Genomic DNA, 26,107 nt, shown 5'->3' on the forward strand with positions numbered 1-26,107 from the left:
TCCTCCTTGAACTTTGAATTTAGCTCTTCTAAAAACTCAGGTATCTTCATACCTCTTACTTCCCTTACCCAGCCAACATATGAGGGGATATTTAGCCCTTACTTTCACGTCTTCTTTCTATAAACACTGGCATAAACCTCATCATATCTGAACCTGATGGTTGCGATTACTTTGGCCCCAAGAAGATTGAGCTAACTCAATTCACATGGGATCATAGTAGGGTGCAGGGTGGGTGGGAAGGTTCAGAAGTTCTGGCCATACAGACATGACATAGTTTACAAAGAGGTAAAAACAAAGGTGTGTGTCGATGGCCATCCTGAAGAACAAGAGAGGACCTCAGCTTCCTTTGCTCTACTTTGGAGACATGGAGCTATCAAATATAGGTCCCTCCTAGCCAGGAGGTTTCAAGTCTAACCTTCAAACAATGTTCAGTTGCTTGACTGTAATCACTATACCAAGCTTCTGTCTGATAAAGTAGGGGCAGCACCACTCTTCTGATTCTAGTCTTCAAAAATTCTTGCTTGTATTATGGAAACAGCTTAACTGAGTTCTTTGTCTTCTCTATTACTTCTGAATCCTTTCGCCACACTGATTGCCGGATCTTGAGTAAGTTCTTTCCTCTTTTGGATCCTCAGTTCCCTTGACCTGAATGAGGGCTAGACTAAACACTCACTGATAGCCTATGTTTTCCTCCCATTCCCCACCCTTCTCCTCCCCAGGGGGCCAACCACCTCCTCCTCTCTCAGCCTCTCTTTCCATCAACCTCCTTAACGTCCGAACCCGTTGACTTCCTTCCCCTCATTTGAACTCCTGAGTCTCTTTTCCCTTTTAATACTGTGTTCAGATGCTTGACATTCCCTAACCAGGTCTCTCTCTCTCTCTCTTGTGTGTGTGTGTGTGTGTGTGTGTGTGTGTGTGTGTTTGGGTCATGGCAAGTGGGGAATGACACACAGGGACTTTCCAATTTCCAGGATGGATAATGAAAGTTGGAGTTTCCAATCAACTTCCCCTCCCCTTTTAAGCACTTAGCCTAGTTCTAGGCCCCTGTAGGCTCTAGAATATGTATGAAGGAATCAGTGAGTTCCTTGAACTCCTGGAGGAAAAGCACCACTGCAATCTCAAGGAATGTGATTGACGTCGTTGCTACCCATGCTGCTGAGGCTTTCTGGAGTGTTCTGCTTTTCCTTGCGTCAACTGCTCAGCTCCAGAAAATGGTTTGGGCAGGGAACTTTACTTACCCTAATACTTATTAATGAATCTTGACAGCAGTGGGAGAAGCTGAGGCACATTGAAACATGGACCCCGTTGAGCTGGGAAAGCAGAGGAGTAGAGAATAGGACTGCTGACTCCTGAGAGCAAATGCAAAGCCAGTCCTTATGCAACACTGCTAGACTCATCTATTGTCCTAGGAAGTTTACTTCCTTTCTTATCCTTTTATAACATCAGACTGGAAAAGGACCTTGGAAGCCCAAGAGTTCAGCCCTTTTTTGTTACAGAAGGGGAACCTCAAGCCCAGAGAGGGGAGGGGGCTCACCCAAAGCTACATAGTGGTCAGAGAGGGAGTTAATGGCAAAGCTATGACTAAAATCCAGGTGTCGTGACCATCCCTCCCAAATATCTTTTTCACTGCCCCAAGCTGGCTCATCATCCCTGAGTTATACATTGCCTTACCTCACAAAAAATACTCAGACCATGCCTCCACACAGTTACCAGTGGATATGAGAAAGGATAACTATGGCCCGTCACTTTCAAACTAAAGCTCAGACTTAACTAGATGACTGTTACAGTCTAGAACACCTCTATGCTGGGATTCTGTGAACTTGACAAGAAGCAGGAAGGGTTCTGGCAGACATATCTAAGAGGAATGTACTGGGGTGCATCTAACCTGATGGAATTATCAGAAAGTGAATCAGATATCAGTAAATGTGTTGCAGTGGAGCTACAGGATCAGGATTTCAAAAAGTTGGAGACTGGGATTTGAAGGAAGGAAAATGAATAGAGGACAGATATAGGAAAAAGGAGCCCATTTTTGATAAAAATGAGGATTGAGCAAGGATGGGGACAAACTATGATGGGAAAAGTGATACAGAATTCTACAGAAGAGAACTGATGATGAAGTGTTGGAGAAGTTGAGGCAGGTTAGCCAAGAGAAGAGAAGTTTCAGGGGGACATGGGATCTTCAGATCTCTGAGGAGTTGTTTGGGAGAGTAGTAGATTTGTGTGGCCTCAGTTGAGATCCATAGGCGGAACCACAGAAGAGTTCAGATACACGCAGGAAGAACTTTCGGAGAGTCAGAGCCGTTTTGACAGGTAGTGAACTCCCATTAGCGTAAAGTTGCAGTCAGGGCTGTAAGCCTCTTTCCAGGGTGCGGCCTAGGGCCCAGCCCTACTTGGGAGGTGGGACCGGATGGCCCGGATGCGAAGGGCCAAGGTCTGTGAAGGGAGAGGGGGCAAGCAGGCCCGGGTGAGGGCTGGGATCCCCGACTGAGGCGCCCAGGCCCAGCCAGGCCCCCAAGTAGCTGGTGTGGCCGGGCACGGCTGGTCTGGGCGGGGCGAGACTGGCGGCCGGCTAGAAGGCGGGCGCGAGGGCGGGGAGCGGCGCGGAAGCCCGGCCACATAAAGGAGCAGGCGGTGCGACGGGGGCGGCTCTTTCCTGGGTGGGGTTTGTGAAGTCGTGGCCCGTTAGCAGGAAGCCGAGCAGTCGTCCCGACGATAGAGAGACCCAATCGGAGCCCCCAGTCCCCGGAGTCAGCCGTGTGTACTGCGTGCTCAGCGCCGTCCGACAGCTCCCAGCCAAACTTCGCCAACTCTGCTGCCTTTGTCGCCACCATGCCCAAGACGGTGAGTGTCTGGGGTCGGCGCTGCCGGCCCTGGGGGCTCTTGCTGACCCTCGTAGCGCTTCGCCGATGGCCTGGGGCTTGGCCAGCCACGCGTCGGGTCGCGCAGCCGCGCCCTTGGCCGAGGCCTGGAGCAGGGAGGGCTAGGGGCGGAGTCCGGCTCTGGCGCGTCCTGGAGTGTAGAGGGGTCCCGGAGTAGAAGTGTGGGCCGGGCGGGGCCGGCCTCTTTCTCAGATTCTAGTTCCTTGTGTCTGGAATGCCACTGTAGGGAAGGTTTCTTTAAGGGCCCAAGGTCTTTTTACCCGCGATGGGCCCTGCGCAGGAGAGAGAATTCTGATCCGGAGGAAAACAGTTATCTCAGTCCAGGAATTGGCGCTTTTATGGGGCCAGGCTGCCTCAGACCAGGATGGGCCATGGGAACTGAGAAGCAAGTAGGAGGGTGGGAGCTGCTCAGGGCGGATCCCGCACCCCCACTCACCTTTCCCACAGCCTCCCCAGGCAGCTTCAGACGTTTCCCACTAGAAGAGGAGAGTTGTGGACGGACTCATCGAGGCTGCTTACTCTTGCCCAGGAGCGCTAACACTTAACTAGACACCAGTCTGAAGGGAGGGAAGAAGACTTTGAGAAGACTGTTTTTTTCCTTCTCTTCACTCGCCAAATCCCTGCCTTTCCCATTACTCACTGGCTATTTCCTCCTGTCTACTCCAGACGGTTCTGTGAGGTGTGGACTCTTCTGTGAGGCCACACCTTTCTAGAGTGGTGGTAACTTCTAGGATCTGGCCTCCACCCCACTGTTTTGAGAAGCGAAGAAGCCTCCTGGGAGTGGGGCCTAGGGGGGCCGGATGCCCAGGAGGGAGGGGGGAGGGATGTGCCTGAATAATGAGCCCTGCTTGCTTTTGTGCAAGTCATGCCAAATGGCTGCTGAGGCCCTACCCTTGCTCTGGAAGGCTGGGTGACCACCCTGCCTTGAGTCTCTTAGGCCAAGCAGCTTTTTGCACTGGCTTAGGCTGTGCAGTTCTGCCGGACCCTTCTTCTGAGGACAGCCTGAGCCTTGTAAAACTGAGATAGTGACTAGCAGTGGTGGGAAGGACTGAGGGTCCCTGAAAGAAAGGGGTGGGGGACAGTACTTTGGGTGTGTGCTGGGTTTTGGTTGCCACGTTGCTGTGTTCCAGCCTTACTGCCAAGTGATTCTTTCCTTTCCAGAACCCTGTCCTTCAGAAACAGCAAGTTTTCAACAAGTGTATACTCCCACCATCTTCATCTTTTCATTGCTCATGGTTTTATGACATGGGGCTTTTCCACACACTCCCCACCCCCATCCCACATACACACAAAGTGAGAGAGAATGGTTTTGAAAAAGAGGGAGTGGGGGAACAGTCTCTGCCTCACAGAGGATTATAAAAATCCTTCCAGGACCCTCTCTTTGGTTTTATCTCTGTGGTTGACTCCTTGACTCTTCTTCAGGTGTGTCTTTGCCTAAAGAGGTGTGTGGATCTCTGGGAATTGACTGTGCCCTGCAACGCATGTGGCATCTCTCATCCTCAGTTCTGAAATATCTCTTATTTAAATGCAACTTTAATGGGCCTGGAAATGATTTCAAAGTTATCTAAACCACCATATATCAGTGAAACGTGGCAAAGAAGACAGCATGGTGATCTTTTTCCTGTTGTGGAGAGAAATTGGAGTATGAGCTGTTGGAGGTCAGGCCTAGGGTAGTGAAAGTATTTTTATGCAGACTGACTGAAACTTGAATCATGCTGGAAGGAGAGGGCTAAATTTTGATAGACTGGAAGCTTTGGAGAATTTTCCATGTTTTCGCTTCAAAGAAAGGTTAACTTAGGAGAAACAAGTATATTATGCCTGTTAAGACCATGGAGTCTTAACCTGAAAGGGATCTCACACACCATCTAGTAGATCTCTCTCTCTCTCAACTAATGAGGATATTTAGGCTTAACAGGAAAGGACCTACCACCTAAGGGCACATGATGACAGAACCAAGATTGGGGTCCATGCTTCTTGATGGTCATCCCTTTGGCCCTCTATTCTCACTCACTGAAGTATTCTTGAAGTTTAGCGCCTTCTCTTGCTCAAAGCAAATTGACCTTTATTTTCAGGACTTTCTGGTCCTTAGATAAAAGGAAGTGGATGATTTGGGCAGAGTAACTAATGTTGGCATTTGTGTGGTCTCCTGGTGAGAGTTCCAAGTGTCACAAGGTGCCTCCTGTTACTTTGCTCATTCCTTATCCCAGTGTTGAGGTATCCAGGGGCACACTTCTGGTTCACTGCATACCAGCAAGTAACTTTCATGAAGGGAGAAAATTCCTTATTTTCCATTCCTTCTTCACTAGTGTGTGTGTGTGCATACTCGGTCACTAAGTCATGTCCGACTCTGCAACCCCATGGACTGTAGCCTGCCAGACTCCTCTGTCCATGGAATTTTTCAGGCAAGAATACTGGAATAGGTTGCCATTTCCTCCTCTAGGGGATCTTCCCAACCCAGAGATCAAACCCACATCTCCTCCATCTCCCTCATTGGCAGGAAGATTCTTCTACCACTGAGCCATCTGGGAAGCCTACTTCACTAGTGTGCTTTAGGCTACTTCTGGAGAATGACAGATAAGGGAGATGTGGAAAATCCATTCATTCATTCATATGAACCATGTCTACAGTCTGTCCGGGCTTGGTTTCACTTTTACAGCCCATTTTCTCCCTTCATCACCTAGCTCCCTTTAAATCTGTTAAAACATGCCTTTCTGCATCCCTGCCCCCAACCAACTCTTGTTTTCTGTGCCTCTACTTGCCAGTTTCCTGAGTCTACTTTAAGTAGCCAGAATACAGAAGCTTATTAACTGCCATCTATACTTTGATGATGATAAGACAGTTGTAAAAAAAAAAAAGTTTTCTCCCCTCTCTATCCTCTTTAACTTTTTCATAGATCACAAAGTCTTTGGGATTCTGTATTCCCTAAAAAGTGATTGTTTTGAATTTTCAAGGTGTTCCTGAGTTTTTGGTTTATTGTTCTCATGGCAAAAGTGAGACCCACAAATAGGACGGACTGACCTAGAATGATGCAGTAAGTCAGTAGAGACGTTAAGATTTAAATCTGTGACTTAGTTACAGGATCATTCTTGGTAAGACCTGTTCAGTTTGTTGAGTTAAAAACTAAAAGCTAAAAGCTCTAGCTCAACAGGTCAAGGAAAAGGTGATTGATCAAATGGTCATTGATGGGATCATCCAGGTGAGCAGATGTAAAGAGCCCAGCTCCTTAAAGTATTTGAGGGCTTCAGGGTCTGCATTTAGCTAAACTTTAACAGGGGCATGTGGACTGTTTATTCTCCTGCCATTCCTGGCATTGCTTGAGCCACTCGAGTGGCACTAAAGTGGTACTTGGTGAATAGAAGGCAGAATATCAGTCTTTTAACCCTTGAATCAGCCTTGCCTGTAGACTTCAGGGGTGGACAAGGGATCAGGAATGGAGGTTGTGTGAGAGACTGACTCTTTGGATCCTGCATCTATCTGTCCACTTCTTTGGTTCTCCAGTTCACTTAGCCCTCTGTGAAAGTTTAGATGGTAGAGCAGAAACCATCTTGGAGATTTCCTTTAGGCTTTTTTCTTGAATAGCTCTCTGGGCAAAGATGGGCTAGTGGGGCAGGAGAGCCTTTGTGGGACCCTCAAAGGTACCAACTAATCCATATTCTATCATCTTAGGCTTGGGGAAGGGAAGGCTGCTCTGTGAGTAGGTGACAGAGTATGGATCACAGGTCTACTAACTCTTCGTTATTATCTAGCTGCCTGTAACAGTAGCTTGTTTTAAGGGTGTTCTCACTTTTCTCTTTCTTTCTCCTCTCAGGAGATTGCTGTACTGAATGATAGAGCTGGAAGGGACATTTAGAGGTCATTTGTTCTATTTCTCTGACTCCAATTCCAATTCTCTCTGGATAGGATCAGTTGACAGTTAGATTTACTCTGAAATTATTCTAACAGTGTTACCTGGCAACAGTATATCTAGGCCCCTTTGTGTCTTCTGGGAGTCCCCCTCACTGGAATTCCAAGACTTAAGGTCCTTAGAAGGGAGAATATCTGGCTACCCACACTACTCAGACTGGGTCTTTCCTGTTTAAGCTGGTGACAATTGGCATCATTACAGATTGGGAGCAGTCTGTTTATGATATTTCAAAGATAGAACTGAGTTTATCATGTGTATCTTTCCTAACTCAGGACATTGCTCCCTGATACCCCACTCTAGTCTTCTGCCCCCAAAGGAAAAATGGTATAAAGGTAGTTTCTTTTGGTGCAGTCTGTTGGTCAAGTGAAAGAGATAGTCTTATTATGATTGACTGGTTTTGCTGTTCATTCTTCCTCCTATTTCATACTTGATAGAGCTGAAAAAGTTTTCAGTTCCAGGTTCTGATTTGTGTTATAGGAGCAGTCACTTGGAGGGTTAGCTAAGGACTGCATTAATTTGGAAGGTGAGTGTTGGGAAATGGCAGGTGACACTGACTTGATAGTTTTCCTTCTTTTTCCATGTAAGAAGGATGTCTTCCCTGACCTTAGTTAAGTGATCCAAATGAAGTGGGCCTTTATGCAAGTTCTTTCTTCAGGCCCTCAGTCTCTCCAACTTACGAGAGAACTGTACTAGTAATAGATACACTCTAGAGACCCTTCTAGTACTGATGTTCTTTTATAAGTTGAGACATTTCTTTGGATATTGTCATTTATTATAGAGAAATATTTATCATAAATTAAGTAACTCCCTCAGCTTGATCTTATTTTCTTTTTGTAAGTACATCTGTCCATGGAATTCTCCAGGCAAGAACACTGGAGTGTGTAGCCATTCCCTTCTCCAGGGCATCTTTCTGATCCAGGGATTGAACCCAGGTCTCCTACATTGCAGACAGATTCTTTACTACCTGAACCACCAGGGAAGCCCCTACTGATGTTCTTGAAAGCCTTGATGGTACAACCCTCAGGCCTCCCATTTTTGTGTCTTCTTCCTTCAGGCATTCTTTCCTTAAAATTTGAGTGCCTTCTTTGTACCAGGAAGTGTGCTAGGCTATGCTGAGAATACAGTTGAAGAGCAGTTGCTAAAAGGTATCTTCTTGTCCCCCTACACCTCTGGAGTGTTGTTTCTTCCTGGGTACTGGTTTCAGAATAGAGAGCTTCTAGCATTGGAGTTGGTTTGTCTCATTAGTATTTCTGACTTGAACACTGGCATGAGTGTTCTGGGCCATTTCTTCTTGATTCTATGGAGGGAAAGGGCTATATCTATGTAGGGAACAAGAAAGAAACCAACTGAGAGTATATTGTAAAGATTGGGGATGACCGAGGAGCCTCAAACACTGAAAACTTGATGGATTTCCCCTCTTTTCTTCTCACTGCCTGTCCGAAGCATAGCTCCTCCCTGCCTCTCTCCCGCCCTGCCCCACACCCCCAGTTCTGCTGAGAGGCTAGGAAGCTACTGAGTTATGTTTCAGGTTTACTTTAACCTCAAGTGTGGTGTTAGATATTCTGGTAGACAGTGAGGAGGTGGTGGGCATAAACCAACCTCTTAAAATGTCTACCACCAGTGCACTGAGGGCTGGCTATTGTGGGGTGCAGCATTTCAAATGTATCTGTACTTAGGATGACCCAGAGCTTCCTTAGCCTTAAGTTGTTTCACTTTTAGCTGATTGTTCTGAGTGGTCTGGGTTTCTCACAGAAGTGTTTTGAATCACAGAGTAAATGAGCTGGCCTTGAAACTTTTTATTTTAAATTTAGTTTATATTTTAGATGGGGATACCAAAGCCCAGGAAAGAGAAGTGATTTGAATGAATTGGTAATAGGGCTGTGGACTAAAATTCAACTTGTCTGACCCCAGATAGGGGGAAAATATTGAATGTCTGACTTTTAAATGGCACTCAATGCAAGATACTCAGCATTTTCTTTTGTGCTACAGGTGATGAGTGACTTGACTAGTGTTAAAATGGTCCTGAGAGCAAATCTTTCTGTGTATGTAGTGCTTATCTCAAAGGTTACTTTGTATGGAGATAATCCAGATGGTTCAGGCTCTGACCTTCCTTTTGGGATTCTTTGTAACACTTCTCGGGAAGGTAAGTATTTTGCTTTGACTGTGAAGCATGGTAGAAAGTAGATATGTGCACAGAAGGGAGGTAAGGAGAGGATACTAGCTATGTTTTCCTGCTTGCGACTAGGCTTCACTGTCCTAAGAGTCTTTATTGAGTAGAGTTATTTCTTTTCCATATTCATAGCTGAAAAGGTTAGCCAGCTTGTTCAGGGTCACATGAAGTTTGTAACAGTATTGAAAGGAGAACTTGACTTTCCTGATTCCCAAGTTAGTGGTCTCTCACAGGACTTGCCTGACTTGAAAGGATGATGACTGTTTTTACTCATGGGACACCGACATCCAGAGAATTGGCTCTGTGGGATTACATTAACAGTATGGCCACAGTGCCACAATGGAGTTCCCCTAAATAGCTTCTGCTATAGCAGGTTTCAGTCAGTGGGTGACTCAGTTCTTCTGGGGCCTCAAAATGACTTTTTCCTCTTCCTGCCTGCCCCTCACCCAAATTCCCCGCTTTCTCTTCGCCATTTAAAATTTTGATCTCTGACCTCTTTTTATTCTGACTCAGTGGTCCAGCTTGACATGTTCCTTGAGTTGTAGATATTATGGTACTTTCTTCCACTTTGGTGACAATATTTGAATACAAACTGGAGTCTCCTGACCTCAACTCTCACTACTTATCTGTAGGCTTTGTAGGCCAGACCCAATGAAGGTGCGTGTGTGCTCAGTCACGTCCAGCTCTTTGTGACCCTGTGGACTGTAGCCTGCCAGGCTCCTCTGTCCATGGAATTTTCCATGCAAGAATACTAGAGTGGGTTTCCATTTCCTACTCCAGGAGATCTTACTGACCCAGGGATCAAACCCCTATCTCTTGCATCTCCTATATTGGCAGGCAAATTCTTTACTGCTGCACCACCTAGGAAACCCCCATGAAGGTAGCTAGCCAAAAAAAGGCCTTTTCAGGCCTTTATAGAAAGGGGGATATAGAGTACTGGTGAAAAACACAAACTCTGGAACCAGATTGCTTGGATTCAGATCCCACCTCTGTGACCAACTGTTAATAGTTTTGTAGCCTTTGGCAAGTTGCTTAATTTCTGTGCTTCATTTTCCTCAACTGTAAAGTTGAAGATACCTATCTGGTAGGGTTGTTTAAGGATTAAGTGGGGTAAGTTTCTATAAAGGGCTTAGAACTGTGGCTACTTTCTAATCAGTACTATGCAAATGTTATTATTATTTATGGAACTAACCCTCTGCTAGGTAAGATGGGTAAGAATGAAGGCAAGCAACTTCAGTTCTCACCATTTATTGAGTGGTTACTAGGTACTATTTACTATAAGGGATACAAGTAAATGAATGGAGGATACAGTTGCTGCCTTCATAGATCTATTTAACTGGAGATTTAGGGCGAACTCACTAAAACACAATTTGAAAAAAATGTATACATGGCATTTTCTATAGATTTTGAGAAGGGAGTTTATTGGGACATAAACGGCTTTGAAGGGTGTGTACCCTTGGGGGCAGTGGCTGTTCTGAGTGGGACAGTGACAGTTTCCATATGTGGGTATAAACCAGGTGTCCCTAGGCCACACTGTTCTCTTGAAAATGAGTTTGCCTGAAATGAAGGAAGGCTTGATGTGCTGATTGTTTCAAGGGAAGCAGCAGAGTACATGTAAGCATAGACCAAGTTGCTCTTCCTAGGGTCATCTGGAGCCAACAAACCGTCCTGTTTCAATTGGCAAACGCTATCTGAAGGGATCTGTTCTGGGAGGCTGTACCTTGGGTTTTTTAGCTTTGGGTGAATTAACTAAGACAAATTTTGCTGTCTTTGTTGCCTGAGTGGGTATGTGAGTGGCTCCTTCCTTCATGTTTCCAGATGAGCTAAACCAAGGAATAGAGCTTAGTGATTACTCTTAAGGTCAGCAGCCTAAAGACAACTTTTAATTCTCTCAGTGGCTTTGCTATGAAATAGGTATTTGGGAAAGGATAGAAGTGAGGGGAAGATTCCCTTGTGTTGTGATTTTGGTAGATTGAAAAGTGTGTCATTTTCTGCTGAGGACTCAGCTGTAGTATCTGGGCCTTTAAGTTTGGAGAAAGGATCTTTTGGGTGACTTTCGAAAAATAGCTCTTTGCCTGTGCCTGATGATAGAAGCTGATTGGATGCTCCTATCAGTGGGCTTGTTGTGGTATAAGGTTAGTGTTGACATAGTTCCTAGGCCAATGGTTTGGTGACCTACCACTGTGTTAACTTAGTAGTAATGTTTTGCCAGGTAGCTACTGTGATTGGTGACTTCAAAGGTTGAAGTTTCTTCCTGTGCCTGGTGACCCTTCTACTTTGTGGGAATTTGATAGATATTTTGTATGGCCAGGATATCAATAAGAGTCTAATGAGTGAAAAATTGAGGTGTGGACATTTGATCGTATGTATGGAAAACACTCTGATGCTGGGAAAGGTTGGGGGCGGGAGGAGAAGGGGACGACAGAGAATGAGATGGCTGGATGGCATCACCGACTCTGTGGACATGAGTTTGAGTGAACTCCAGGAGTTGGTGATGGACAGGGAGGCCTGGCGTGCTGTGATTCATGGGGTCACGGAGAGTTGGACACGACTGAGCGACTGAACTGAACTGAACTGAACAAAGTATAATCCTGAGAAATCTTTTCCTGGATATTTATTTGGCAGATAGGAGGGGGAATAGGGCATACCTATCAGGCTTGGTCAGCATTTCTTTCCTATCTTTAGTCTTGGCCTCCCTTAAATACCTGGGAAAGTTTAAGGCTCATTTTCCTCCAGTGAAGTATGTATAGATAAGGTTCCTAATCTTACTGTCTTGGTGTAATCTGCCTCTTACCCATCCCACCTCCCTGTCCTTTTTTCAGAAATCTCAGCCTGAAGGTTAAATAAGTATACAAAGATGTTCTAACCTGTTGTAAACTCTGACTGGGGTTGATTAATCCCTGGTATGGAGTTGGAGGGTGGGGGTCAAAGTAATAGCCCATTTGGGTGTCATTAGTTAAGCCGTACAAACCTTTGGTTATTTTCAAAGGTTTTAAGTGAGCTAATTTTCTCTCCAAATATACTTGCAGATATTCCTGGGAGGTTGACTAATACACAGAAGTTCCTTTGTTGAGAGCAAAAGTCATTTTTACCTTTTAATTTTTCTTTATTTTGAAAGTATCTACAATAACAGAAATATATAACTGAAATAGAGCCCTTTTATTCAGGTTCCTTACTCTTCTTGGCACCGGGGCCATGGTGGATCTAGCATATAATTGGTGAGAACATTTGCCACTTTGCTTCAGGGTTACACTATACCTCTTTGCTGATAATTGGAGAGGTGCTCCAGCAGGACCTGAAGAGGGCCTAGGGAAAATTTAGATTTAGTTGCCTTTCTCTCTGCCATATCCCAGGCATTTTCCTAAGGTTGGGAGTTTGCTGCCTGGCCTTAGGCCAGTTGCCAGAGGAAACCAGTGACTAAAGACTTCCTCCCTGCGACGTCAGCTTCTGGAATCTTTCCTGATGATTCCCTACCAGTCAAGTATGCCTTATTTGGCTATATTTTCCCCCCTGAAATGCCTTTGCCACCTCAACTAGTGTCTTGTTCTTCTTCGGTACAGGGAATACCTTCCTCATGTTTGTATAGTACCACCTACAAACTTTTCTTTTCTTCTTGTTTAGAGCTTGTTTAGAGCAGGAACTGGTCCCTTTGTTGGGGCCAGGGTGGAGATGAGTGAGAAAGGAGAGAGGAAGATGAGAGAACTCTGGAATGACTAATTTCTCCACATTGCTTTCTTATCTTTTCTTGTCTTCCTCACCCCTCGATCACCTCTTTCTAGCTTCTTACCTAGATCTCTGATATTCTAAGAGTAGTCTTGCATGTCCTGAAAAGGCTCAGGGTGTGGGAGTAGGGTGGGGCCAGGTTGGGCTCTCAGCATCTGAAACTACTTCTTTGGAGTAGCTACAGCTTTCAGTTAAGTTCAGTTCACTTGCTCAGTTGTGTCTGACTCTTTGCGACCCATGGACTGCAGCACACCAGGCCTCTCTGCTCATCACCAACTCCTGGAGTTTACTTAAACTCATGTCCATTGAGTCAGTGATGCCATCCAACCATCTCATCCTCTGTCGTCGCCTTTTCCTCTAACCTTCAATCTTTCCCAGTGTCAGGGTCTTTTCAGATGAGTCAGTTCTTCGCATCGGGTGGCCAAAGTATTGGAGTTTCAGCTTCAGCATCAGTCCTTCCAATGAATATTCAGGACTGATTTCCTTTAGGATGGACCAGGTGGATCTCCTTGTAGTCCAAGGGACTCTCAAGACTCTTCTCCAACACCACAGTTCAAAAGCATCATTTATTCGATGCTCAGCTTTCTTTATAATCCAACTCTCACATCCATACATGACTATTGGAAAAACCATAACTTTGACTAGATGGACCTTTGTTGGCAAAGGTCTCTGCTTTTTAATAAGCTGTCTAAGTTGGTCATAACTTTTCTTCCAAGGAGCAAGCGTCTTTTAATTTCATGGCTGCAGCCACCATCTGCAGTGATTTTGGAGCCCAAAAAAACAAAATCTGCCACCGTTTCCCCATCTGTTTGCCATGAAGTGATGGGACTGGATGCCATGATCTTAGTTTTCTGAATGTTGAGCTTTAAACCTACTTTTTCACTCTCCTCTTTCACTTTCATCAAGAAGCTCTTTAGTTCTTCTTCACTTTCTGCCATAAGTGTGGTGTCATCTGCATATCTGAGGTTATTGATATTTCTCCCGACATTCTTGATTCCAGCTTGTGCTTCCTTCAGCCCAGAGTTTCTCATGATGTACTCTGCATATAAGTTAAATAAGTAGGGTGACAATATACAGCCTTGATGTACTCCTTTCCCAGTTTGGAACCAGTCTGTCGTTCCATGTCCAGTTCTAACTGTTGCTTCCTCACCTGCATACAGATTTCTCAAGAGGTGGGTCAGGTGGTCTCGTATTCCCATCCATTTAAGAGTTTTCCACAGTTTGTTGTGATCCACCCAGTCAAAGGCTTTGGCATAGTCAGTAAAGCAGAAGTAGATGTTTCTCTGGAACTCTCTCGCTTTTTCGATGATCCAGCAGATGCTGGCAATTTGATCTCTGGCTCCTCTGTCTGTTCTTAATTAACCCTGAACATCTAAAAGTCCACGGTTCATATACTATTGAAGCCTGGCTTGGAGAATTTTGAGCATTACTTTACTAGCATGTGCGATGAGTGCAATTGTGCGGTAGTTTGAACATTCTTTGGCATTGTCTTTCTGTGGGATTTGAATGAAAACTGAACTTTTCCAGTCCTGTGGCCACTGTTGAGTTTTCCAAATTTGCTGACATATTCAGTTCAGCACTTTCACAGCATCATCTTTTAGGATTTGAAATAGCTTACTGCAAGTCCATCACCTCCACTAGCTTTGTTTGTAGTGATGCTTCCTAAGGCCCACTTGACTTCACATTCCAGGATGTCTGGCTCTAGGTGAGTGATCACACCATCCAGTTGCTAAATTCTTTATATGTGCCTTTTTTATACCTAGGCTTCTCACTTGGCTTTTCTGAGTAGGCTGGGTCCAACATCATTCTTAGCCTTATCTCCAGTCCTGAGCTGTCTCACCCCAGCTTAGAAGAGCTGAGCTTTTGACACAGCTTCAAACACTTGTCTGTTTTGTTTTTTTTTTTTTTTAATGCTTTTGAGTAGAAACAGTACATTGAAAAGACTAACAGACTGAATCAGAATTTATGGTTTTTAGTCTCAATCTGTGTGATCTTGGGCAAGTCACTTTTACGGGCCTTAGTTTTCCTATCTGTAAAATGAGAACATTGGCTTTTTCTGACATTCTGGTTACTTGTGCCTAGTCTTTAAGAAGATGATAAGAAGTTCATGGAAAGAGTGTAACAGAACAAAAAGCAAAGACTATTTGGTGAAGCTGCTTTTTCTTCTTTAGAATGGTATTGGGAATGTCATTCCCCCCGACCCTGCTCCCAGCTATCATTGTGTAAGCAGCCCTCTCTATTTCAGTGAGCTCTGCTTAAATGTATTGGATCAACCTATGACAGAGCTTGCCTTGAATATCCTGACTTGGAGAGATGACTGTTAACTGAGCCATGGGTGTGGGGCCTTGGAGTTCAGCCTGCAAAGTACAGTCGCTGGCTATTTTGGGTCCTTGGTGACTCCAAGAAGAGTAGAAGACCCTTGAATTGGTCATTGTTCCGGTAGGGAAGGGGAAGACCAAGAAACAGACCAAAACTGAAATGCAAATGAAATTTGACTTCCTGTGCTCCCTTCCCCTACAACATCCCTCTCCTTAGGATTATGAAATTGCTTTTGGCTACATCTTAAATTGCTAAGCTCCCCTTCCCCTTCTGCTGTCTGAGTCATTGACACCTTTGTTTCCCTTGGATCAGGAGAGCTAGGTGATGTGGTCTTGGTTGCAGTGAAGGGGAGAAATTTCTAGTGAGTGAGATTGCCACAGGCATAGTGTTCAGCCTTCAGCGTATCCTGCATTTTGTGAATATGGCTTCTGGTGGTCTTAGATCTGTAGATGAAAGGGGAGGGATCTCTGAATTTCCTGTGAGGGAGTGATGGGCTTATGAGGCATAAAAGGTTCACTGGAGATGGTATACCCTTGGCTGGATCTGTTTTTACCCTTCTTCCTCCTTACTGACATTTTGTACTGTGTGTACATGCATGCTCAGTCGCTTCAGTCGTGTCCAACTCTTTGTGAACCATGGACTGTAGCCCGTAAGGCTCCTTTGTCTGTGGGATTTTCCAGACAAGAATACTGGAGTAGGTTGCTGTACCCTCCTTCAGGGAATCTTCCTGACCCAGGGATCGAACCCATGCCTCCTTCATCTCCTGAATTGCAGGTGGATTCTTTACCACTGAGCAGCCGGGGAAGCCCTATTTTCTACAGTGCTTACTTGTAAATCAGGGATCCCAGGCTGTATCTCAGCCACCTAGGAGTTGGCCACTAATATATTCTTCACCTGCTCTGAACCTTCTGAAGTGAGGGCAAGATAGAAGTCTTCTGTCTGTCTTCTTTCCTTTGGGAACAAGTTCCTAGGGCAGAGAAGGCTTAGTTGGGTAAACCTGGACAATGCTTTTGGGTGGAAGATTGTTCTCCAGCCTTAAGCTGGAATGGCCTCTGGCCCATGCAGGAGCTTGCTGCTTGGAGCAGCCGCCTTGCTGGCAGCCTTTCCTTCTTAGGAGCCTTCAATGTGTTAAGGATTCCAGTTGCAGGTGGTAGATTAGAAACGCTGTTGGTGAGGGAGAGCAGGCAAGCTGATAGAGGAGAGTAATGGGGAGAAGGAAAGAGGAATCAGATAAAAGAAGAGTGGTTATTTTTATACTTCCTGTTTTTATAAAACCCAACATGGCATATGACAGAGTTTAGCAAATAGAGGGAGACATCTTCCATAAATCCACCATTTTAACATAACAATTATTTATGTGTATGTCTCATCACATCTCACATATGTACCTTAGTTTTCCATGGTATAATCATATTGTACATACAAAAATCACTGGAAGCTTAGGTAAATGCACTTTAGTTTTTAAAAAGGAGCATTTTTAATACCTTTACAAAATTTCATCCAATGACTATGTCATAATGTACTAACCATTCCCCTTTGGGTGGACATTTAAATTACTCCCAGCATTTTCCAGTATTTATATCACTACAGTGAATGTGAATAAGAGAAAATCTAAAACCCTCAGTGTGGTATATATAGAGAGTCTTTTGATACCTGGCTACATCATAGCTCTGTCTCTAGACAAAGGTCCCACTTGTCCCCACATGTAACACTAACTGTGCTGTAGCTTTGTGGGATCATTTCCCCAAGTAAACCATATCTCTTTTATCTTTCACCTTTAGCATATGTTTTTTCTTTCAACTTGAAATGTCAAGTGTATCTTCCTCAACTCCACCTACTCTGTGACACCTCCATTGGATGCTTTAATACTCCCTGTAGTATTAGTTGCAGTATCTTCTGTGTACCCACTGTACTTTGTAAGAATTTCTGTTATGATACTTAGCATGTGGTATTGCAGCCATCTGGGCTCCCATTCTTTCTCCTTTAGCAAAAATGTGGATTTGAAAGTTTTTAACTCTTCTTGCCTCAAGAAGTGGCTGTTGTTCAGGTAGAGATGGTTAGGGATGGGCAGGCCTTTGGAGAGCACATAGTCAGTGAGAGACATGGAGAAGGGTAATATTTGCAGCAATAATATATGTAAGGGATCCAGTGTTGGATGAGTACCTGGTAGGACATACTATAGGCACCAATAATGGAGAAAATACACCTTGGAGAAGGATAGGGTACATTAGCACCTTTAGGGAAGAGAGACATGAGAGAGAGTCTGTCTGAACTTGAGCCACCAGTGCAAACTTCTCAAACCATTCCAGTTCTCAGTTTCCCATCTGTAAAATGGAAAGAGTAATAGAACCCTACTCCTTAGGGTTATGGGTGAATATTCAGGCACTAATGCACCTGGAGGTGCTCTGTGAGGTATGGGGCACAGGGGAGGAAGAGTAGAGCTAGGGCACCCCATAATTTTTGTTCCAGTTGGCCTCTGTGTATGTTCTCTCTGTGTAGTTATTCACAAGCTTCTGAGCCCATTATGTCAGGTGCTACAATTTCCCTCAGCAAGCATTCCCATAGGTGCCCCACAACCTGATGCTTTTAGTGGAATATATGTAGGGAAGTCCCATCTCCCCACTTAACTGGGCAACATGGCTCCAATTGGCCCCAGTACAACCCTACTCAAAAATGGCCACAAGTGGCTGGGGAGGGAGGTACCATCTTCTCTTCAGCAACAAATGAGCGGTACTAGAGTAGAGGGTCTTCTAACATCTCTTCAGCTGGAGGTGTAAGTATTTATAGAAGCGATGGTAAAATTGGTCACCTTTTAGGGCTTCTGGCCTCAAATCAGCCAAGTACTGTTAGAAGGACAGAACTCATGTCTTCATATGCTCTTCAGAGGCCTGCCCATCCCACCTGTCTTGTGCAAACAGCTCATGGAGAACTTTAAGGTGTTTGGGTAGAGATTCTCCTCCACCTAGTGTGGTTTTTGTTTTATCCACATATTACCCATGACTCCTTCCTGCTGTCCTGGCCATCTGAAAACCCTGAATCCACCACAGAATTGTATGTTTTATGAAGAAGCAAATTACCTGAACCTATGGAAGATCTGCTGGTTAACTATAAAACACAACAAGGGGAAGAGACTTGCTCAAGTTCATGCAATGAGTCAGGGGCAGAAGACAGACTTTAAGCCAAGACTCTCAGGAGTGTATTCTTTTCATTCTATCAGCTTGTTGTTGTTAAATTGCTAAGTTGAATCTGACTCTTTGTGACCCCATGAACTGAAGCATGCCCAGCTTCCCTGTCCTTCACTATCTCCTGAAGTTTGCTTAAACTCATGTCCATTGAGTCAGTGATGCCATTCAACCCCCTCGTCCTCTGTCTCCCCCTTCTATCAGCTTAGCTCACTAATAATTTGTTCAATAAATACATTAATAGCTACTACTGTCAAATTGGAATTGTCTTGCAGAGACTCCTTTGTTTAGGTCTACTAGAAAGCCAAACAACAGTTTCAGGGGCCCACTGGAAATTGCCTAATGTGAACCTAGCTGGACCCTGGCAGAATAGAGCTAAACAGTGCCAAGAAATGGGGAGGAATTTTTCCCTTTTGTGTACCTTGAAGAACCTGTTTACCTGTGAGTGGCTAGCTTGTTCATAATTAATTTCCATTCTCTTTTGCCATGTCTCCACACAATACAGTAGTGTTCACACCAAAGGACAATATTTAAATCAAAGTTTTTAGTGGAGTCTACTACTAAGTACTAAGTCACTTCAGTCGTGTCCAACTCTGTGCGACCCCATAGACAGAAGCCCACCAGGCTCCCCCGTCCCTGGGATTCTCCAGGCAAGAACACTGGAGTGGCTTGCCATTGCCTTCTCTGTTAGTGGAGTCTAACTGATGCTAAAGCTGAAACTCCAATACTTTGGCCACCTCATGCGACAAGTTGACTTACTGGGAAAGACTCTGATGCTGGCAGGGATTGGGGGCGGAGGGAGAAGGGGACAACAGAGAATGAGATGGCTGGATGGCATCACCGACTCGATGGAGGTGGGTTTGAGTGAACTCCGGGAGTTGGTGATGGACAGGGAGGCCTGGCGTGCTGTGAATCATGGTGTCGCAAAGAGTCAGACACAACTGAGCGACTGAACTGAACTGAACAGGTAGCTATGTAAGCAATTTTATATGTCTTTGTGAAGCAACCCAGAATTTGACCCTGGAGTACCAAGAATCACCCAGCTTTTTAAAATTTTTACTTTTTTGTTTGTGTACTGCTCATGACACCACCCTTATGGCAGAAACCAAAGAGGAACTAAAGAACTTCTTGATGAAAGTGAAAGAGGAGAGTGAAAAAGCTGGATTAAAACTCAACATTCGAAAAACTAAGATCATGGCATCTGGTCCTATCACTTCATTTCAAATAGAAGGGGAAACAATGGAAACAGTGACAGTCAATTTTCTTGGCATCCAAAATCACTGCAGATGGTAACTGCAGCCATGAAATTAAAAGACGCTTGCTCCTTGGAAGAAAAGTAATGACAAACATAGGTAACATATTAAAAAGCAGAGACATTACTTTGCCAGCAATGGTCTATATGGTCAAAACTATTGTTTTTCCAGTAGTCATGTATGGATGTGAGAATTGGACCATAAAGAAGGCTGAGTGCCGAAGAATTGATGCTTTTGAACTGTGGTGTTGGAGAAGACTCTTGAGAGTCTCTTGGATTACAAGGAGATTAAACCAGTCAATCCTAAAGGAAATCAATCCTGAATATTCTTCTGAAGGACTGATGCTGAAGCTGAAGCTCCAATACTTTGGCCACCTAGTGAAAGTGGTGGCCACTCTCTCTCAGGAAAGAGCTGACTCATTAGAAAAGACCGTGTTGCTGGGAAAGATTGAAAGCAGGAGAAGGGGACAACAGAGGGCAAGATGGTTGGATGGCATCACCGACTCGATGGACATGAGTTTGAGCAAGCTCTGGGCGATGCTGAAGGACAGGGAAACATGGCATGCTGTAGTCCATGGGGTCGCAAAGACATGACTGAGCAACTGAACAACAACAACTGCTCATTGTGGCATGGCCAGCAGGCAGGACTGCATTGGGTAATCTAATCCTGAGAAGTTTGTGCTCCTGAGGTTTAAGGATTGAGTTGGTTTCTTTGCTAAGAGATGGGTAGGGCCAGATATAGTTCTGGGAGGAGAGCAGGGAAATCCTATAGATCATCATGTTGGGACACCCAGCAGCTGTATTCTGCTGTTGTTCCTGTTGTCACTACTACTGCCACCACCATCCAGGCTCCCTTAGGTCCCAGACTGCCCATCTTTGCAGATTTGGTAAAGGTAGGCTTTTCTGTTTTAGTAAAGGTAAGCTAATTTGAGGAGCAATCAGTTCAGTTCAGTTCAGTTCAGTTCAGTCGCTCAGTCGTGTCCGACTCTCCGCGACCCCATGGATCACAGCACGCCAGGCCTCCCTATCCATCACCAACTCCCTGAGTTCACTCAAACTCATGTCCACAGAGTCGGTGATACCATAGGAGGTACTTTTTCTCCCACACATTCCCTGAAAGAGGAGTATGGCCAGCATTTGAGAGATATAGGAGTAGGCCTACAAGATAGGATTGGGTGGCCTAAAATAGCAAGAGCCTTTGAGGGTCATCTAGTCTTTAAAGGACTTTTTTCATCTGTTCTTATAGTGCTGAGCTAGACACTGTATGAAGAATATTAACAGATGCAATCTGTGCTTTTTGGTAGGGCAGACAAAATCAGACTTTATTTTGCAGTTTTTGATTTGTTTTTTCATTATGAAACTGATACATATTTGCTGTGGAAATAAAATAGCACTGAAAAATTTAAAATCTCCTGTCTTCTGCCCTGACTATTCTCTAGAGACAACCAGCATTTGTGTGAACTAGTTATTTAATGTGAACTTAGACTCCTTTTTAAATGCATTTATACACATAGAAGTTTAAATACATACATAATACAAATTCATACTGTTCAACTACTTGCTTTTTAAACTTACCATGTGGTGCGCATCTTTTCATATCAAATCAGATTTTAGCATCTGTGTGGGCTCATTAATAATCGATTTATCAAGTGAGTAGAACACTTAAAAGCATTTAAAAGTTTTTCACAAATGAAAAGCACTCATATTCTTCTTTGAATGGAAAATAAAGAGAACACTCTAAGGGTTTGCCTACCTGAGACCTGAGAGAGAAGGATTTCTGGAGAAGGTAGGACTTGTGGACGCTTTTGTTGGGATAAAGAATAAAATGATGATAGCTGTTCCCTTTTCCAAGCTCTGTAGGCCCCACTTTTAGAGACTGCTGTGATTTCACCCATGCTTAAGTTATCTTAGTGGAGTGATTGGTGGTAGTAAAACAATAGGGAAGGTGGAAGGGCACAATCTATAAAAGAATGATATAGCCATAGGACATGACAAAAACTGGTTAGAACCAACTAGGTCCAGGATGGTGGAAGATTTGCTTTTCAGTAGATCTTAAGTGTCATCATTACTCATTGTAATACATTAGCATGCTAAATGACACATCCAACAACAACATGACAGTTCTATTGTTGTTCAGTCTCAGTTGTGTCCAACTCTTGCGGCCCCATGGACAGCAGCATGCCAGGTTCCCCTGCCCTTCACCATCTCCCAGAGCTTGCTCAAACTCATGTCCATTGAGTTAGTGATGCCATCCAACCATCTTGTCCTCTGTTGTCCCCTTCTCCTCCTGCCCTCAATTTTTCCCAGCATCAGGGCCTTTTCTAATGAGTTTGCTCTTCCCATCAGGTGGCCAAAGTATTGGAGCTTCAGCATCAGTCTTTCTAATGAATATTCAGGGATTAATTCCTTTAGGATTGACTGGTTTGATCTCCTTGCAGTCCAAGAGTCTTCTCCAACACTAAGCTCCAAAGTATCAGTTCTTCAGCATTCAGCCTTCTTTATGGTCCAACTCACATCCATACATGACTACTGAAAAATCATAGCTTTAACTATATGGACCTTTGATGGCAAAGTAATGTTTATGCTTATTAATATGCTATCTATGTTTGTCATAGCTTTTCTTCCAAGGAGCAAGTGTCTTTTAATTTCATGGCTGCAGTCACCATCTGCAGTGATTTTTTTGGGGCCCAAGAAAATAAAGTCTGACAGTTCTGAGGCTAAGCGTAAAAAGCCAAAAAGTCAGCAGTGGCCTAGTTCCTGGAAATCCCCACCCCTTCCCCAAATTAATTGGGATAATCCTCCTACTCAATAGCCTAAGAAATAACCCAATGCATAAAAACTAATTGCCATATTTCAGGGCTCTCTTGCCTTCTGAGATGGCTCATTCTTTGTCTGTGGAGTGTGCTTTTCTTTAAATAAATCCACTTCTTATCTATAACTTTGTCACTGAATTCTTTCTGTGATATGATATTAGGAACCTCAGATTTGCTGGGAATAGTAGGGTAAACCACTTCCCTGTGCTTAAAGTAGACCCCCTCCCTTTTCTGTGGTTTTGCCAATTTGGAATAGTTTGATTCCAAACAGTACATTACTGAGAACGCTGTTCCTCAGACCACCTCTGGATTGCTGTAGCTATCTTGGGTTGAGGAAGGAAGCTGTATGTGTGTGTGTGTCTGTATGTGTCTGTGTACGTGTATGCACGCGCACTTTGTTGGTGTGCACATGCCTTTCCAGTCTTCCCCAGAGAAGAATAGTGAAGTTGGATTAGAATCTGCTCATTCCATACTTCGGAGAAGGCAATGGCAAGCCACTCCAGTACTCTTGCCTAGAAAATCCCATGGATGGAGGAGCCTGGTAGGCTGCAGTCCGTGGGGTCGCTAAGGGTTGGACGCGACTGAGCGACTTCACTTTCACTTTTCACTTTCACACATTGGAGAAGGAAATGGCAACCCACTCCAGTGTTCTTGCCTGGAGAATCCCAGGGATGGGGAAGCCTGGTGGGCTTCCGTCTATGGGGTCACACAGAGTCGGACACGACTGAAGTGATCTAGCAGCAGCAGCAGCATCCCATACTTACCAGGGATCTTGTCCAGGTGGCAGCAAATTAGAATTTTGCAGTGTTCTGCTATAGCTGAGGCATCTAATTGAAGAGTTGAGAAAGAGTGATTTTTGAAATGCAAATAAATACAGTTGACCTTTGAACAATAGGGAAGTCAGGGCACCCACTTCCCCCGCCCATGTCCTGCCAGTTGAAATTCTCCTTTTAACTTTACAGTTGGCCCTCAATATCCTTGGTTCTACACCCGCATATTCAACCAGCCAACCACAGGTTCAGCCAACCACAGATTGTGTGGTACTATAGTATGTATTTATTGAAAAAAAATATGTTTATTAAGTGGACCAGCACAGCTTAAAGCCGTGTTGTTCAGGGTCAACTGTTCAGTTCAGTTCACTTGCTCAGTCGTGTCTGTCTCTTTGCGACCCCATGAACCGCAGCACGTCAGGCCTCCTTGTCCATAACCAAGTCCCAGAGTCCACCCAAACCCATGTCCATTGACTCGGTGATGCCATCCAACCATCTCATCTTCTGTCGTCCCCTTCTCCTCCTGCCTTCAATCTTTCCCAACATCAGGGTCTTTTCAAATGAGTTAGCTCCTCGCATCAGGTGGCCAAAGTATTGGAGTTTCAGCTTCAACATCAGTCCTTCCAATGAACATCCAGGACTGATCTTGCAGTCTAAGGGACACTCAAGAGTCTTCTCCAACACCACAGTTCAAAAGCATCAATTCTTTGGTGCTCAGCTTTTTTATAGTCCAACTTTCACATCCATACATGACCACTGGTAAAACCATAGCCTTGACTAGATGGACCTTTGCTGACAAAGTAATGTCTCTGCTTTTTAATATGATATCTAGGTTGGTCATAACTTTCCTTCCAAGGCATAAGTGTCTTTTAGTTTCATGGCTGCAATCACCATCTGCAGTGCTTTTGGAGCCCAGAAAAATAAAGTCAGCCACTGTTTCCGTTTTTTCCCCATTTATTTGCCATAAAGTGATGGGACCAGATGCCATGATCTTAGTTTTCTGAATGTTGAGCTTTAAGCCTACTTTTTCCACTCTCCTCTTTCACTTTCATCAAGAGGCTCTTTAGTTCTTCTTCACTTTCTGCCATAAGTGTGGTGTCATCTGCATATCTGAGGTTATTGATATTTCTCCCGCAATCTTGATTCCAGCTTGTGCTTCCTCCAGCCCAGCGTTTCTCATGATGTACTCTGCATATAAGTAGGCCTTGACGTACTCCTTTTCCTGTTTGGAACCAGTCTGTTGTTACATGTCCAATTCTAACTGTTGCTTCCTCACCTGCATATAGGTTTCTCAAAAGGCAGGTCAGGTGGTCTGGTATTTCCATCTCTTTCAGAATTTTCCACAGTTTATTGTGATTCACACAGTCAAAGGCTTTGGCATAGTGAATGAAGCAGATAGATGTTTTTCTGGAACTCCCTTGCTTTTTCCATGATCCAGAGGATGTTGGCGATTTGATCTCTGGTTCCTTTGCCTTTTCTAAAAGCAGCTTGAACATCTGGAAGTTCATGGTTCACGTATTGCTGAAGCCTGCCTTGGAGAATTTTAAGCATCACTTTACTAGCGTGTGCTGCAGATGAGTGCAGTTGTGCGGTAGTTTGTATATTCTTTGGCATTGCCTTTCTTTGGGTTTGGAATGAAAACTGACCTTTTCCAGTCCTGTGGCCACTGCTGAGTTTTCCAAATGTGCTGTCATATTGAGTGCAGCACTTTCACAGCATCATCTTTCATGATTTGAAACAGCTCAATTGGAATTCCATTACCTCCACTAGCTTTGTTTGTAGTGATGCTTCCTAAGGCCCACTTGACTTCACATTCCAGGATGTCTGGCTCTAGGTGAGTGATGTATACACAGTATATTAAAAAAAATTCTAGGCCAGTGACCGTTCCTGTTCTTAGAAGCTTGCTATTTTGAGGATATTGATCATGTTGAAGAAGCCAGGCCAGGCAAGGAGAAGCAGGATTACCAGAAATGCAGGCTCTTTTCTGCCCACTTATAACATGCCCCACCCTTCTCTTGTCTTCTTAGTTCCCAGACTTTCACAGTGGGTGGAGCAGAGCTTATGCTTGCCCAGCTTTCAATCCTGAAGTCTCTGCCATCAGAGGTTGACCTTGACTAGACCAGGCCTACTATAGACTACTGCAGGCATTATTGTCTTCCCCTTTAGACAAACAGGAAGCTGCCTGCAAATTGAGTGATTAGAGATTTCTGAATCCTCGTGGGGCAGGGAGAGCAAGGGTCTGAGATCATATTCTAAAAAGGGAAAGGGAATGACATTTTAAAGAATTTCTTGGGTTACTTGAGAAGGCTTGGATCCAAAGTATCTTTAGGCGTTTATTGTACTCCAGCCTTGTAGAAATATCTGTGTTTTCAACATTTATTGGTTATGTGACCTTTTGGAAGTCCGTTAACCTCTATGAACCTACCATTCTTCATTGATAAAGTAGAGATGATAATCCTCAGTGTTGATGGAAAACTTGGATAACATTAAAAAGCCCATTCTGTTGAAAAGCAAGCATATAAAATTCAGGTACTCAGAGAAGCATAAATCATATTTTTACACCCTCTGTTGACAAAGGCAGTAAAACGTGATCAATGGATAAAAGGCTTTCACTTCACCATTAAGAATGGTTCTGATCCTTAAAAGAGTAAGTCTCAGTTATCAGGAAAATTTCACTTCTGTAGAACAGATCTTTTATAGACCATTTGGGACCAATGATGTATTGCCATATAATCAGCTCTCAACTATCCATAACAAAAACATTCTTCTCCTAGCTATGTGTGGACTTCCTGACCTAAGCCATATGAGCCCAGGGAATGCAAACTCCCTTGGCTTTTGTAATAGTCCAAATAAGACATAGTTATGTAAATATTTCCAAAAAAAATCTTAAAGTGGTTAGATTGCTACTGCTGAGTTTAGGGAGTAGCTGTTTGCTTTCCAAGTAGTTCCCTGTTTAAAACAGCCTTATCAGATATGAATTGAAGAAATTCCTTTATAGGTTGGCTGGCATTGTTCTGAAATTACTTTTCAATGTTCCTAGCTATACTAAGTTCATGTATGGACCAAAAGAATGAAAGTCCCTAACTCAAATACTG

At 44.1% G+C, this 26,107-nt stretch overlaps 1 protein-coding gene across 1 annotated transcript in view; it reads left to right on the plus strand.

Moving 5' to 3' along the window:
* The first annotated feature begins 2,628 nt into the window (after positions 1-2,628).
* MSN (moesin) overlaps positions 2,629-26,107 on the plus strand; it is a 78,147-nt gene continuing 54,668 nt past the window's right edge. Inside the window, exon 1 of the mRNA XM_055437776.2 lies at positions 2,629-2,841. Within this exon, the coding sequence (XP_055293751.1) occupies positions 2,830-2,841 (12 nt within the window). The 5' untranslated portion in view covers positions 2,629-2,829. The remainder of the gene's footprint in view (positions 2,842-26,107) is intronic.

This window comes from Moschus berezovskii, chromosome X, assembly GCF_049115385.1.
Source record: "Moschus berezovskii isolate FMDL1 chromosome X, NW_MosBer_1.0, whole genome shotgun sequence".
NCBI lineage: Eukaryota > Metazoa > Chordata > Mammalia > Artiodactyla > Moschidae > Moschus > Moschus berezovskii.